Below are 15,128 nucleotides of genomic sequence, written 5' to 3' on the forward strand. Positions count from 1 at the left end.
CTTGGCGCCCCTCCCTTCCTCCCCCCCGCCTCCGTTGATGCCGTCCCCGCCCCCTCCCGCCCCCCCCCGCTCTCGTTTCGCCCCTTTCGCCCCCCCTGTTCGTGCCGGTGCCCCCTCCGCCCCCTCCCCGCCCCCGCCCCATAGACCTCTCCCTCCTCCCTCTGTTTTGCCGGGCCCCGCCGCTTTTTGCCGCCGCTCCCTGGGCCTCCCTTCCCGTTGGGTGCCGTTCGCCCCCGGGTGCTTTGGACTGCTTGCGCTGTCTCGAGCCCCCGGTTCTCTCCCGCCTGGTCCCCTGCCCCGCCACCGCCTTTCCCCACCTTCCGCCCCGTCCCTCCCCCCCCTGTTTCTTTTTACCTCCTGTTTCTCTTCTCCTTCCTACTCCCCCCGTTCTCGCGCCTTTCCCCCCCTCCTGCCTCTCCCTCCGGCTTTCGTCCCCCCTAGTTGCTCTTCCGCCGTTCTTTTCGTTCCCCGCCCCCCCTCTCCTTTCGCCTCTTCGGCCCGGGTGCTCCTGCCGCCTGCCCCCCCCCTCTCGCCCTCTTCTCTCCTTTTTTTCTGCTTTTTCGGTCGCCGGCTTCGTCCCGGTCCGTTCCCCTCTTCCGCCTCTGGGCTGTCTCTGCCCGTCATCCCCCCCGGCCCCTTCCCCGCGGGCGCTCCCGTTTTATGTTCTCCCCCTTTGACACTCCCTCTCTTTCGCCTTCCTCTTCTTCCGTTTTTTTTTCTGGGTTTCCTTCCTCTCTCCCCATCTCTTCTTCTCTCTTCCTCCCCCCCTTTGTTGCGTGTTTCGCTTGTGTCGTCGTCCTCCATTTGATCTTTCCTCCCTTCCCTCCCCTCCTCTCTCCTCCGTCTTCGTTCCTTCTTTCTCCCTTTCCCCTCTCTTTTTCTTCCTCCTCCCCCTGGTCCCACATCTTTTTCTCTCTTCCCTGGGCCTTCCTCCTTCTCTTCCTGTTCTTCTTCTTCCCTCTCTTCCCCCATGGCTGCCTTCTGTCTGTTTCTTCCTTTGCCCCGCCACCTCCTTTGTGTCTCCCCTTCCGCCCTGTCCTCTGTGTCTCTTCCGTCGGCCTTGCGCGTCGGTTGTTTATTTCCTTTTTCCTCCCCTTGCGCCGTGCTCCGGTGGTCCCCCGCACACTTTCTTTTTCTATTTTTTGGCCCCCTGTTTTCTTTTCTTTCTTACCCTTACCACCGCCCCCTCCCTTTCCCCTTGTCTCCCTACCCCCTCTTTTTTCCTCGGCGTTGTTTTTTCCTCGCTTTTTGTTATCCTCTTCCTCCGCCCCGGCTTCCCCCGCTTTTGCTTCCCTTTCTCTGTCTCTTCCCGTTTGCCGTCGGTGTTATTTCCTTTTTCCCGCCTCCGTCCTACGGGTGGTCCACACCCCACACTTTTTTTCTTTTTTCTTTTTTGGGCCCCCCTTTTTTTTTCCTTTTTTTCTCCTCCCCCCTTCCTCCCCCTCTCTCCTTTTCTCCCTTCCCGCCTCCTACGCTTCCCCCTCTATCCCCCTCCTTTTCACGCTTCTCCTCTTCGTCCTTCCCTCCTTTTCCTTTCCCCCCCCTTGTTTCCCCTTTTCGCCTCTCTTCCCTTCCCCCGTGCGTCTTGCTTGCTTCTCGCTCTGCCGGGTTACCTGGCTTTACTCTTTCCCCCCCTTCCCTCCCCCTTTTTATTGCTCCTTTTGGGTCTGGGTCTGAGCGCGGGTGCACACCTTTGGCTCTGCGGCCCCTTTTCCCTCTCCTCGGGCCTTGCCCCCTCCCTGCCCTTTCGCCCCGCCCCGCTGTGCGGGTCTGCTCGTCGCCCTCCCTGGGCTTTCCCTCTCTGTGGCCATTCGCCTCCTTGCCTCCTCTGTCCATATACTCTTGCGCCTTTTCCCTCGCGTCTCTCCGTTCGCCCCGGATTGCGCGTCGTTCTCTTTCCGCCCCTCCTCCCACCCCCCCGCCTCGCCCCCATCCGCCCATTCTTTTTCCTCGTCCCCCCTGGCCTTGTGGCCCCGCGGCCCCCCTGCCCGGCTGGGCCCCCCACCCTCCCCACGGCCCTACACATCTTTCACTCCCATCTGGTGGCCGCTCGACGTGTTTCTTGGCGCGTCTTTCCCCCTGTTTTCTTTCCCCTCCCCTTTTTCCCCACCCTGTCGGGTTCCGCTTCCCGTCCTCTTCCCTCCTTTTTCCTCTCCCGGGCTCTCCCGTTTCTCCCCCTCGTCTGCCTGCCTTTAATTTGTATTCTTCCAGTCTTTCATGTCACCCCTCCGTTCGTTCCTTTTTCTCAGCCCGTCTCCTCGCGCGCCAGTCGGTCGTGTTCCCCTGCCTTCCCCCTTGCGGTACGCCTCTCTGCCAGGTGTCCGCCACTCCATCGGCCACCGCACTCAACCCGTCGCTGATCCTCCTGCCCGGCCCGACTAGCACTCTCCCCCAGATATTCCATTGCAAACACTTACCTACGATAGTTTAGAATTTACTGAACGTTTGATAAATATATATTATATGGACAGTATAGGAAGTTAATTGTCTTAGTAAAAGCCTTAGTAAATGCTCTTGGAATTTAAACTACACTGGCTTGGGTCAAAAAAATATGGAATATTTTTTCTACGTTTTTTTTTTTTTTTTTTTTTTTTATTTTTTTAATGTTATAGTTTTGAGGATAAATAAAAAATATAATATGTGTTTCAAAATTTTATATAGAAAAAAAAAAAACTGAAATACCTTTTTGGGGGTTCGTAAATAAAACTTACGCTTAGCTTAGTTTTCTTTACTCTTTCTTTTACATAGGGCATTGTCTTTGTGGTAAGAGGCGTATTTCTTTTTTTTTGCATAAGTTCTGCAATAAAATATTGGATATGAGAATCTGAACAAGATGGACTTATATATATATTCTGTTTACGTTATGTGAGCAATTGTCGGACCCGTATCAAAAAAAAGACACTTACATGCCACAGGCAATTTATTTTTCAAATGTCCATGTTGTCAATATCTTTCTGTGATCTTTTGATGTAAAAAAGCTAATTTGGAGCTATTTCATCACAATATATGAGTGAGATGGGTAATGTGTAGAAGCAGTAACCAGTAACTACTAATCCTCACTAGGGTAACTGAGGCTTTGGGGCCTTTTTGAGGCATATTTAATGCCACTTTTTGTACCCGAGAACTACAGTAGGAGTGAAATTTATCTCTTTTAATAGCTGCCAACCATTTTTCTACGAATGCTCGACCCCCCCCCCCCCCCCCCCCCCCCCCCCCTACATTTTTGGGAAATATAAAACAGAAACTTGGTGACCAGCCCTCTATAAGTCTCATGAGATCTTCAGGAACACACGAGAAGCATGTGAAAATATGGTATCTAAGCAATTATAAAGAATGTTACACATACACACCCATCTTGTAAGTACCTATATCCGATTAGTAACCCATTATAAGTAATAAAAAACAAATAAAAGAGGACACCGAGAGGTAACTAAAGTGTTGATAAATACTTATAGTTCTTACCTTAAAATAATAATAATAGAGAGTACGACAAGCACAAAAGTTTGAAGTTCCCTATGTGGAATGTCTGGTTTGGATTTTTATTACACTGTTATTCTATCACAATTTTCTGATCACACCATGCACTGAACACTAAGAACTAAACAAACGTGTTGCAGAAACACAACAAACTAGAGATAATTAATTATTTCTGGTATACAATCGGAACGAGAAACCACTACCTGCTTTTCAGGTTAAAGGTAAACAATTTAATAATGCGCTCCCTTCGCTGCCATATTTGCCTTACCCATATCATGTTGATTCGCCTTGAGTTGAGGTGGTGCTGGTCAAATCAAATCGCAATGTTGCCAGTTATTGGCTGGCGCACGAGCACAGTTCTGCAATGTGATTGGGCGTATTTTTCATACGTCATCAATTGGCACTTTAAAATTATTTCAAATTAAAGCAATTTTGAGGGGCTATAAAAAATTATTCAATGTCATGGAACTATTTTTTTTTTGGATAAACATACTGAAAATAGTCTTCTATTTCAGATTTTGTCCTTGAATTGGGTATTTTATTTTTTGTGAAAGAGCCCTTTGTTTCTACCTAGAATGATAACAAATAAATTTAAACATATTTTTTTATTTTCAATTTTTTATATCTAAAACGATCTCAAAAGATCCTGTGTCTACGCTACTGAGAACTGAACATTTTTAACAAGGAATAATTTAAACAATCGACAATCTACGGTCCACTCCAACTACAGTGAGATAAGCCTTTTAATCTTTCCTAATATTAATGAATATTGTGAAGCTATTTATTCTTAAGAAGCCTTTTATATGTTTATGTTTACGTGCAGTGAATTATCAATGGTTCAAGAATATTGCATTAACAACACTAAAACATAATAATGCAACCCATTTGGTCAGTTTTACTAATTGTTTTTATAGTTTTTATAAACCATGAAGCAGCAGCATTCAGTAAGTATTGAGTATACTTATTTGTTTAAATACATTGTCTTCTCCTTAATATTTTAAATATATTTTACAAATGAATTTACCAAATTAAAATGATAGGAGTTCAAATTTTTATTTAGAAATATAGATTCATGTGATTTTTTAGAAAAAATGAATAAATAAAATTCATTAACTACTTCAGTAAAATATTTTGATAACAAATTTGAAAAGCACTTTATAAAATAAAGAAAATTGTATTATTATTCGTGCAAATTACGTAATTTTATTTATATTTTACAAAATTTTTACAGAATTCGAACACACATTAGGTCATATTAAAACAAAAACAACTTCAGGAGTACAAAAACAGCTGTGGAAAATCTAATTAAAAGGACTATACCGGATAGATACAGTGAGTTTACTGTGATCATTGATTCTGACTTGGTTACAGATGGTAAAGATTTGTTTAAAGTAAGTAGAATAATAGGATAATAGTTTTTTTTTCCATACCAACTGTTAAAATTGCCTTATATCTATCAAAAATAGTAGATAAAATAGTACTTTAACCGCAAGGGTCGATTAAATGATACTTTAACAGCGAGGATAGGTTAAAAACTTTATTTTTTCTCGCACGTTTTTTAATTGCTTCCATTTTTGAAAATTTTTGTATTCCTTTTCATAAATTATTCGTGATTTAAATGGAAGTAGTTTGGATATGGCGTTTGTCGCCTCAGCCTGAATATCTGTTGGTAATTTATTTATTTCGTTTTGAGACATTTCTGGCTCCAATTCAATCAGCAATCGACACGAAAGAGAATTAAAAAATATTGACTCAAAACTGACAACTAAAGAGACTTAATCTTTTAGCCATGGCGCGCTGACTAGTCAGAGATTCTTCTGGGAACAGACCTTTCATCGCTCGTGAATTAATCTTTTCGGTCGACGATAAAATACCATTTTATCGTTTTGTATAAAAAATAACTATTATTTTCAAAACTATGGCTTAGTAATCCTTGACTTAAAAATTGTTGACAGGTTTTTTTATTCATTGTAAAAATCTTCAGTAGAATCTCTTTGTAGTACAAAACAATCCATATTTAAAATTAAATATCTAAATATCTAGACATTTATCTTTTTTAGTTAGTTAGTACAAACGATGGTAAGATTCAAATTACTGGAACCACCGGAGTAGCAGCTGCATCTGGATTCAACTACTACCTGAAATATTTCTGCAATGCTCATATATCATGGGAACTATCTCAACTCAGTCTACCTAGTACTTTAGCTAGTGTTAATGTTACTATAACATTCAATGACAGGTAAGCCATTAATAGTTATTAGACGATGAAATGGTATTTTATGTCATGTATAAAACAATGTTTTTCCATAGCGAGTTACGTTTTAAAAAATATTCAGAAATTATTATATCAAGGAATTTATTACGAGTAGAAAAATATTGTTACGGATTCCGTGGGTCCACTAATTTAAATCACGATAAAAATACTTAACGGAATTTATTTTTCTTTTCTAAAAATTTATATTTACTCACAAATGACTAATTAAAACCAAAACAACTGTTCTATAAAACTTTATGGCTGTACTTAAAACTGCCGCCGTTAAACGGTTGCTTACTAAAATGCCGTTTATAGGTATGACGTCGTTGATGTAACGCACTTGACGGCTTTTGACAATATCAAGGAATTTTATAGGACTAACCAACGCCATCCACCCCACCAAATAACCAACAGCAACTAACCACTCAAACACTGAGAAAAATATAAAAAACAAATATAAATTAGGTAAAAAACCAACCACCCCCACCAAATAACCAACCAACCAATGAATTAACACCCTCAAAATAACCAGGCTAACCAACTCGCCAAATAACTGAACCACTCCAACCAAAAAGAGTGACACCAATGCAGAAGACTTCACGCTATAAGCAAAAAAATGTATAAAAAAAAAAAAAGTCTTGGTCGGCGTTAGATTTGAACCACGGACCATTCTCTTACAAAGCGATAACCTCAGCCACTGACCCACAAGTGCTCTTGCAAAATGCTATATAGAGAAAGGCATTACTGTTTTCGTCCCGACATTGAAACGGGATCGTCACAATATCTATATAACGGCATTTTAGTAGCTACCGTTTAACGGCTGGTTAAGTACATCCGAAAAATTTCCTTCGCCTCAAATTCGTCCGATTCGCATTTTAGAACGCGTGGGATAATATTTCAAACTTCAAACTCAACTGTCCCAATTGCCCGATTACGCGGGCTTATATACTCTATTGCATGTGTTTTCTCGAATTGTTCTAAAATTCTCGGAAGGAGCGCTTCTACTTGCTACTAGAGCATGGAGCAAAGTAACCGGTTTTCTTGAATAACCGTATTCTTCCTCTAAAAAAGACGTGTTATTTAAAGGTATGTTTTTTTTCAACCAAATTAACCTAATAACTTTGCATTACGTTCAATAACCTATAGCCAGTTATTTTTTTAAAAAATCAGTACTTGTTTTAACAAAACTCAACAGATTAAAATAATTAGCTTGTTGAATCGTAAATCTGTCGAAGAGCGAACCCGGCACCCGCTATCTCCCGATAGGTTACGACATAACGGAGATCACCGCTCCCCAAACGAAAATATAAAATGGCACAATGTCAAAATATAATCTCAAGAAGCAATACAAGAAGACCCGAACCCTGATGATATAATCAAAACAACGGCCAAATGGCCCTGACAGGTCAAGCCATAAAACAAAGTACTAATGACATAGACTACTACTAGCACCAGCTAGCCTAGTTGATACAAACCTAACTTCCAATAGGATCTCTCTAATTCTATATTTAAATTTTAACCGACTTTAATGGATTTTCAACGGTTCTTTTCAAGTTTCCTGGTTTCGCTCAGTTTGCACCCACGTTTCACGTAAAATATTTTATTTTAGTTTGAAGTCTCTCTTAACTTATGATTTAAGGAATACAAAAAAACATTAAAAAAAAAAAAAATTAAAGTTCAAGTAATGAATGAAAATAATCTTTCATTATCTATTCATTCAGGTCTTCTTATTTTTCTTTTTGCGTCTATATTTCTTTGTGGTTTCTAATTTTTTCTCCCATATATTTGATTATAAATAACTTGGTTGTAGATTGAAGAACTTGTGAGTTGTTTGGTTTATTTGACGTTAAGTATTACTATTTAATATTCATATCCAATGTCTACTCAAAAAGTGAGGTTAGCATTTTTAATTTAGAATTCCATTTTGTTACATTACCATACTTACAGTTGCTTACAATCTCTATTAATCGTGCGATTTAACTAAGTTTATATATCTAAAATTGAAGTAGACCACACATATGGAGTGTAGAGGTTAGTAAACCTATAGGAAAAAACTAAATAATATTAGTATTTAGCTAGTTAAGGTTTATTAAGAATAACCGGGTTAATTTTGTGTCGGTTTATATTTTTTGTCAAGTTATTATTTTTTTTAAAGATAATTCCGGTTTACCTATAACCGGTTTTTACCAATAACCGCCCAACTCTACTTCTGCAGACTGGAAAATTCTACTGCTGCCCGATTCGCTTTTGCACTTAGCTTCAACGAAAACGTGTTTCACTTTTTGGCGAATTCGCTAGGTTCCTCAATGCACCGTAGGGCAAACCAGCAATGCACGTTGCGGTTACGTAGGCAACCAGCAATACAATTTAGCGCCACCTACACCTTGACAATATTGTTGCTGGTTTGGCGTTGGTTCTATGTAACTTTTACAAATAAATAAATCTGTCTTTTAGTTGGTCAGTTTTGAGTCAATATTTCTTTAATTCTCTCTCATGTCGATTGCTGATTGAAAATGGCCAGGACATTTAGTAAATTTTACCAACAGTTTACAGAGCTGGGACGACAAACGCCATATCAAAAATACTTCCATTTAAATCCGCAATAACTCCAAAAAATGAAGCACATTAAAGATCCGTGCGAGAAGAAATAAGTTTTTAAAAAAAAAAAAAAAAATAAATTATACATTTAATTCTACCCTTTGCGGTTAAAATACTATTTTATCTACTATTTTCTTTTTTTTTTTTTTTTTTTTTTTTTTAGGAAAAAAAATATTATTAAAAAATAGGAATAGGCTTTCAAGAAATGGTTACCATGACGACATTTTTTTAGGTATCGGTACTACCAAAATGTATGTACTACAAGCTACAGTTTTGTTTGGTGGGACTGGACACAGTGGGAGAAACACATTGATTGGATTGTACTAAATTCGTTCAATTTTGTACTGGCATTTAATGGACAGGAAGCGATATGGAAGAGGGTTTATCAGAAACTGAATTTGACAAATACGGATATTGACGAACATTTTTCTGGACCAGCATTTTTATCTTGGTAAGTACAGAATAATCGAAAAAAAGACGGCGTCAGCGATGGCTATGAAACGAAGATTAAAAATAAAAAAAGTATATTACCTCTTGAACTTTGTTCTTTCCGGGACCGTGCTACAAAAAGTTACGTTTCAGGCCGTGTGGGGTAACTACGATACCCCACTGAAATATTTCAAAAACTATTAATATTTTGTCACTCAGGTAAATTATTAGTAATTATTTGTAAAGTTTAACAATAAAACGTCAATAATTTAAATATTTTGTATTTGTTTAATATAAAAAACATTTAATTTTAAAACTAAACTCTTATTAGTTTTCTACACATTATTTTGGCAGTCAGAGAAAAACGTTTTACATTCTTTGCCGAGAATATTAAAAATGGGGTTTTTGCATGTATTACATAATATTTCTGTTTTTCATACGTGATCTGGCGCAAAAGCCACATCTTTGGTTTGAATTAGGTTGAATCTCTTTAGCAGGATTTATAGGAACTGTGCTTTTGGCAAGAAATAATTTTATTGCTGCTTTTACAGTTTTGTGAAACTTGTTACTATTTTATATACTTCTTAGAACTTTTAGAAGTACAAGTCTTTGTGCTGAAGGATTGCTCTTCGCAGCTCTCGAAGCGAATTCGGCAGGAATTCATTTTTTGTTAGCCCATCATCAGTATATTCCTTTTGCGCCATTTTCCAATAAATACACACACTAACTTACTACATCACAGTAAATACCAACACTAAACTGAATATGGAACTTGTTTACGTCTTCATACAAAGTCACCAACACGAAAAAACATGAATAGTGCGCGTAGGACTTCAAATCAAAGTAGGCCGTGCGGGGTAACGGAGGTACCCCAGGCAGTAAATTTCAGTTTTTCGCCGAAAATAAAAAATTATTTGGCTATTTTTGTTAAAAAAGGGTTTTGTAATATATATTCTAGGATTCCCTGATAGGAAAAAAGTGAGAAATAAAAATTGTAAAAGTTATTAAAGAAAAAACGCATCTGGGGTACCTAAAATATCCCGCACGGTCCCGGAAAGGTTAAACGACCCTTAAAAGGATAAAATCCTTAAGTGACTCACTGATTAATCACGATCCTGCTCAAACCACTCAACGTAAGAAGCCTAATTTTGGCATACAGGTTGATTCTAGGGTGTAGAAGTTCAATAAGAAGGAACTTTTCGAAATTCCAGTTCCAAGGGGGTGAAACCACCCCTCAAATATTACAATATTTTTTATTTAAAAAACGGTCAAGTTTCCGAAAAAACGATTAAAAACGTATATTTTATTTTGTTTTTTTTACATATTTTAAGATTTTTTAAAAAAATATACAGGGTGTTTCGAAAAATCAGGTCATTGATTAACCACGATCCTGCTTAAAGCGCTTGACGTAAAAAGCTGATTTTTGGAAAACGAATTGACTTTAGGGTGTAGAGGTTCCATAAGAAGGGATTTTTCGAAACTCGAATTCTAAGGGGGTGAAACCACCCCTCAAATATTAGAATATTTTTTATTTAAAAACCGGTGAGTTTTTCGGAAAAACTCTTAAACACGTATATTTTATTTTGTTGTTTTACATATTTTAAGATTTTTTTAAAAATTTATACAGGGGTTTCATAAAATATGACCATTGAGTAATCACGATTCTGTTAAACTGCTTGACGTTTAAAGCTGATTTTTTGCAAACGGATTGACTTTTGTGTGTAGAGGTTTGATAAGGAGGGGTTTCTCGAATTTCAAATTCCAAAAGAGTGAAAACGCTCCTTAAATATTACAATATTTGTTATTTAAAAAACGGTTAGTCTTTCAGGAAAACGCTTGGACAAGCATAATTTATTTGTTTTTTTTTACATATTTTGAATTTTTTTAAAAAATCATACAGGGTGTTCCAAAAAGTTGGACAATTTCTTAACCACGATTCTGCTTAAACTGCTTGACGTAAAAAGCTTATTTTTAGCAAACGGATTTTTCGAAAGTCAAATTCCAACTAGATGAAACTACCCCTCAAATATTACCAAGTTATACATTAATATTACCATATTGTTTTTTCTCGTGCTGACATAAATATGAGAAAATTTTATCCAGTTTGTATGTTAATGGTAATTCTTGCTTTGCTTTATCATCACCATTACCAATGATTAATTCGACGCGAACGAAGTCGCGGGTATACGCTAGTTTTACATATAAAATGACAACGATCTTCATTTCATAGCCATCGCTGACGCCGTTTTTTTCTCGATCGTACGGTACTACACTTGGCATGTCATCTACTGGGACTTTGTTAGCTTTAAACAATGGTTATTTTAGGTTAAGAATGGGCAATCTCCGTGGATGGGGAGGACCACTCTCTGATTCCTGGCATGACAGATCTTTGAACCTTCAGCACCAGATCTTGGACAGACTTAGAGACTTTGGCGTTATAACAATCCTTCCTGCATTTGCTGGACATGTACCTAGAGCATTCCATGAGTAAATATCAGATTAGTAATATACAGGGTGTAAATAAGTAAGTCTTTAGTTTGTTTCCAGACACCAACATGACTCTCATGGCAAAATGGAATAATTTCGCAGATAGGTTTTGTTGTCCGTACTTTATAGATCCCACAGAAGATATTTTTCAAACTATTGGAAAAATGTTTATTGAAGAAGTACGTACACACTATAATTTAGTGTTTTTCAAAGTTCAGTTTGCTATAAGTTTGAGAAGACATGATTAAAATGATGAAAATTCTTCTTTAATTAAAATCAAATAAAACTCTGTTGAGAAAGGTTACATTATAAGAACTTTTTGTCTTAAATTATAGCAAATTGCAGAATATGGTACTGATCACGTGTACAATTGTGACAGTTTCAATGAAATGGAACCAAGCAGTACCGATTTGACATATTTATCCAACGTTGGTAAGAGTATATTTTCTGCTATGAGGCAAGCTGATCCCGAAGCAATTTGGTAAGTTTTGGTTTACAATTGTGTTTTTTCAATGTTTATTTTATTTTAACAATAAGACTGACAATATTATTTGTATAATGTTTTGTATTATCTTTTGTTTGTTTGTTTGTGTACCTTGTTTTTTTTTACTTTGTTTGTTAGTTTACCTTTGTCTACAAATTGAAAAATTTTTTGACAATAAAGGCATTTATTTATTTATTTATTTATATTTTTTTTTTAATTATTTGGCTTTTATTTGTGTCACTAATAAACAAATAACTATAAAATTTTAAATAAATTTTATATCCAGAAACCACTATTAATATACCTACATATTATGTATAACTTAGTATTATTAAATACTTTCCGTTTTATCTAGTAATTTTAGTACCTATCTAGAGTAGTGCCAATTTTATTAAAATATGTACATATTTTCTGATATACAGGGTGATGCAAGGATGGCTTTTCGTCCATTCTTTATTCTTCTGGACGAGAAGCAGAGCCAAAGCCTTGTTAACTTCAGTGCCTAAAGTAAGTTATTGATATCATTATAATATTTTATTTTTCTTATATACAGAGGTGTTACAAGGTTGGATGTTCTATAACGACGCGTTTTGGAACGACACAACTAGGGCGGAGAGTTTTTGACTAGTGTACCAACGGTAAATAAAAAATAATTAAAAAAATGTTACTTGTAATGCTTTTAATTACTGTAGCTTTAATTTGTGGATGAATTTTTGTATATGTTCGTGTATATTTGTCCTACTGCCTGTTTATTTATTGTTTCTTTTTTTTTCGAACCAAATATCTACCTCTGTAATGTTGACGTTACTGACATATTAAATACCACACACACACACACACACATATTATGTTTTATAATTTTGACATTAGGGAAACATGTTGAAGATAAAAAACACAAGTGTTCTTGTGTGTCTAAGATAATAAATAATATTTTTTTATAATAAATCAATGTTAAAATAAATGTATTTCTCTATTTTTTTTCAAATAGGGTCAGATGATTGTGTTGGATCTTCAATCAGAACAATTTCCTCACTGCCTGTTTATCTATTGTTTCTTTTTATTTTCAACCAAATATCTACCTCTCTCTGTAATGTTGACGTTACTGACATTAAATACCCTATAATTATGTTTGATAATTTTGACATTAGGGAAACATTTTGAATATAAAAAAACACAAGTGTTGTTGTGTGTCTTGTTGTGAGGATAATAAATAATATTTTTTTATAATAAATCAATGTTAAAATAAATATATTCCTGATTTTTTTTCAAATAGGGTCAGATGATCGTATTGGATCTTCAATCAGAACAATTTCCTCAGTACGATCGAATGGAGCAGTATTTTGGACAGCCCTATATTTGGTGTATGTTACACAATTTTGGTGGTACGCTTGGAATGTATGGTTCAGCTGATATCATCAATACGGTAAAAAAATAATATCTCATACATATACAGGGTATTTCAGCCTGAGTTTATAGAAGTTTTTAGAGAAACCTCAATCTTTAGTTTGTAACTTTATATTTAACTAAACAATAGGAGTATTTCGGCTGGACAGCCTACCCCAGAATATTACAGGCAGAAATCTACGCTATCGGAAGATGCATACAACTTATATTAGATAGAAAAAGTTCAAAGAAAATCGAACAAAAATTTATTAAAAAAAAAGACCAAGACTACTTATTAACTGCAAGACCAAGATCAAGGGAGTCTCGGTCTTGTATTTGCTCATCATTATGATCCATCTTTAAAATGCACTGTTGCTAATTCGTTTTATTTTTCAAGGCAGTTATTAATGTAGGAAAAACATTTGTTTTATCCTAGATCGCAAAAATGCGTCAAATTTGAGACAATCTGTGTATAGCAATTTAATATTTCAATTAATACTCTATATGATCCTACTAAGGGCTGGCAAAGGTTAGTCTTGGGTCGAGATTTCCTTATATAAGAAGAGTACAAAGCGTTTATAATGTACTGAACAAAGATGGAACAGTAAACACGTTGCCAAACGTATGAAATAAACCGAGAAACTGTGCACATTGCTAAGAGACGTGGAAGGGGATAGCAGATTATTGTCGCTGACCGGTCGACCCAGTCAATACCTCTGTCAGTTGTCTGCCGAGTTACTTAACGTTCTAGGAAGGTACATCATTGCGTCGCATTTAATACTTCTCTAATACTTTATTTGTTATTTATTAAGTTAACAGTCGATTCGTAATTTTCCCTATAGCTTGAAGAAATTTTTTTAAAATTTATTATATTATACTCTTTAAAGTTTTTGGAAAAATAAGTGGAATTGAGTTCGTGTTCGACAGTGGTCGCTATTTAGGAACTCTGAATTCAAAAATCGATATCTCGAAATCTATTAGAAGTAATAGATTGTAGTTTTTCAAAAACTTCTTCTGCAAAAATCTTGTCATTAAATAAAAAAGTTACACGATTTGCTGAAACTTGTTATGCACTAAAAGTAAATGATTGGGCTGTTTAAATTTTAGAATGGAAAAAAACAACCTTTTACGAATTTTTCTTTATGTAAACATAATGGTAAATGATTTCCGATTCTTCATAAACAAAAAAGCTTCAATATCTAAAATGGTTTTTAAGTTATGGCGTTAATGTGTTAAAAAAGTTTGGTTTAAATTATCTCGATTTACATTGACGTTTTCTGGTGAACCTAACGCACCACCATTAATGCTTCGACACCTTTTCGAAAAAAGAGTCTTAAAAATAACACGGTTTGCGAATCTGATTTACTTTAAATTGATAGGGAAAGGCGTACAGGCAACAACGCAACAGCACACCGTCGCATTTCTCTAACCACTACCGACTTAATACGATTCCTATGTCGACTTTACTTCATCAATGTAAATACCGACGCCAAAAGTAACAGTTGCCAGCACGGTATTTATGGATATAAAAAATAATTTCCTATAGAATTCCACCCCTAAAGCAATATCGTTTTATTTCAGGAAGTAATAAAGACAAGAAACTCGGAAAATTCGACAATGATTGGAACGGGATTGACCATGGAGGGTATAAATCAAAACTACGTTATTTACGATCTGATGACTGAGACCGCCTGGAGATCTGAACCGGCAAATTTAAGTGAATGGTTTAGGGATTATTCCAGAAGAAGATACGGCAGACAGAACGATAACGTTGAAAATGCATGGGAAATACTCAGGTAAAATTAAAAATATACTGTATTATTCGAAAAAAACGGCGGTCAGCTGGCTTAGTGATGAAGTAGCTTGTTCATTTTTAGTTAACTGCGTGTCTTCGCGGCTTTGTTCGCGTTTCTGAATTAATCATTTGTAATCGGTGATGATAAGCAAAGCAGCGGATTTCTATTAACATACAACTGGATAAAATTTTCTCACATTTATGGTCAGCATGAGGAAAAA

The 15,128-nt window shown here is 36.7% G+C and overlaps 2 protein-coding genes across 2 annotated transcripts; one reads left to right on the forward strand and one right to left on the reverse strand.

The window, feature by feature from the left end:
- Nucleotides 1-1,609: 1,609 nt before the first annotated feature.
- On the reverse strand, nucleotides 1,610-2,026 carry LOC115875132 (translation initiation factor IF-2-like). The gene has a single exon (XM_030890527.1). The coding sequence runs from the start codon at nucleotides 2,024-2,026 to the stop codon at nucleotides 1,610-1,612; it is 417 nt and encodes a 138-aa protein (XP_030746387.1).
- A 989-nt stretch (nucleotides 2,027-3,015) lies between these two features.
- Nucleotides 3,016-14,916, forward strand: LOC115875133 (alpha-N-acetylglucosaminidase-like). Its single transcript, XM_030890528.1, is given in 11 exon segments — nucleotides 3,016-3,019; nucleotides 4,709-4,759; nucleotides 4,762-4,868; nucleotides 5,538-5,716; nucleotides 8,562-8,780; nucleotides 11,084-11,245; nucleotides 11,295-11,424; nucleotides 11,581-11,726; nucleotides 12,152-12,236; nucleotides 13,003-13,152; nucleotides 14,694-14,916. Coding segments are annotated over 11 exon segments (1,452 nt in total). The 3' UTR covers nucleotides 14,913-14,916.
- Nucleotides 14,917-15,128: the final 212 nt, after the last annotated feature.

This window comes from Sitophilus oryzae, unplaced genomic scaffold, assembly GCF_002938485.1.
Source record: "Sitophilus oryzae breed Bouriz unplaced genomic scaffold, Soryzae_2.0 scaffold_1334_pilon_pilon, whole genome shotgun sequence".
NCBI lineage: Eukaryota > Metazoa > Arthropoda > Insecta > Coleoptera > Curculionidae > Sitophilus > Sitophilus oryzae.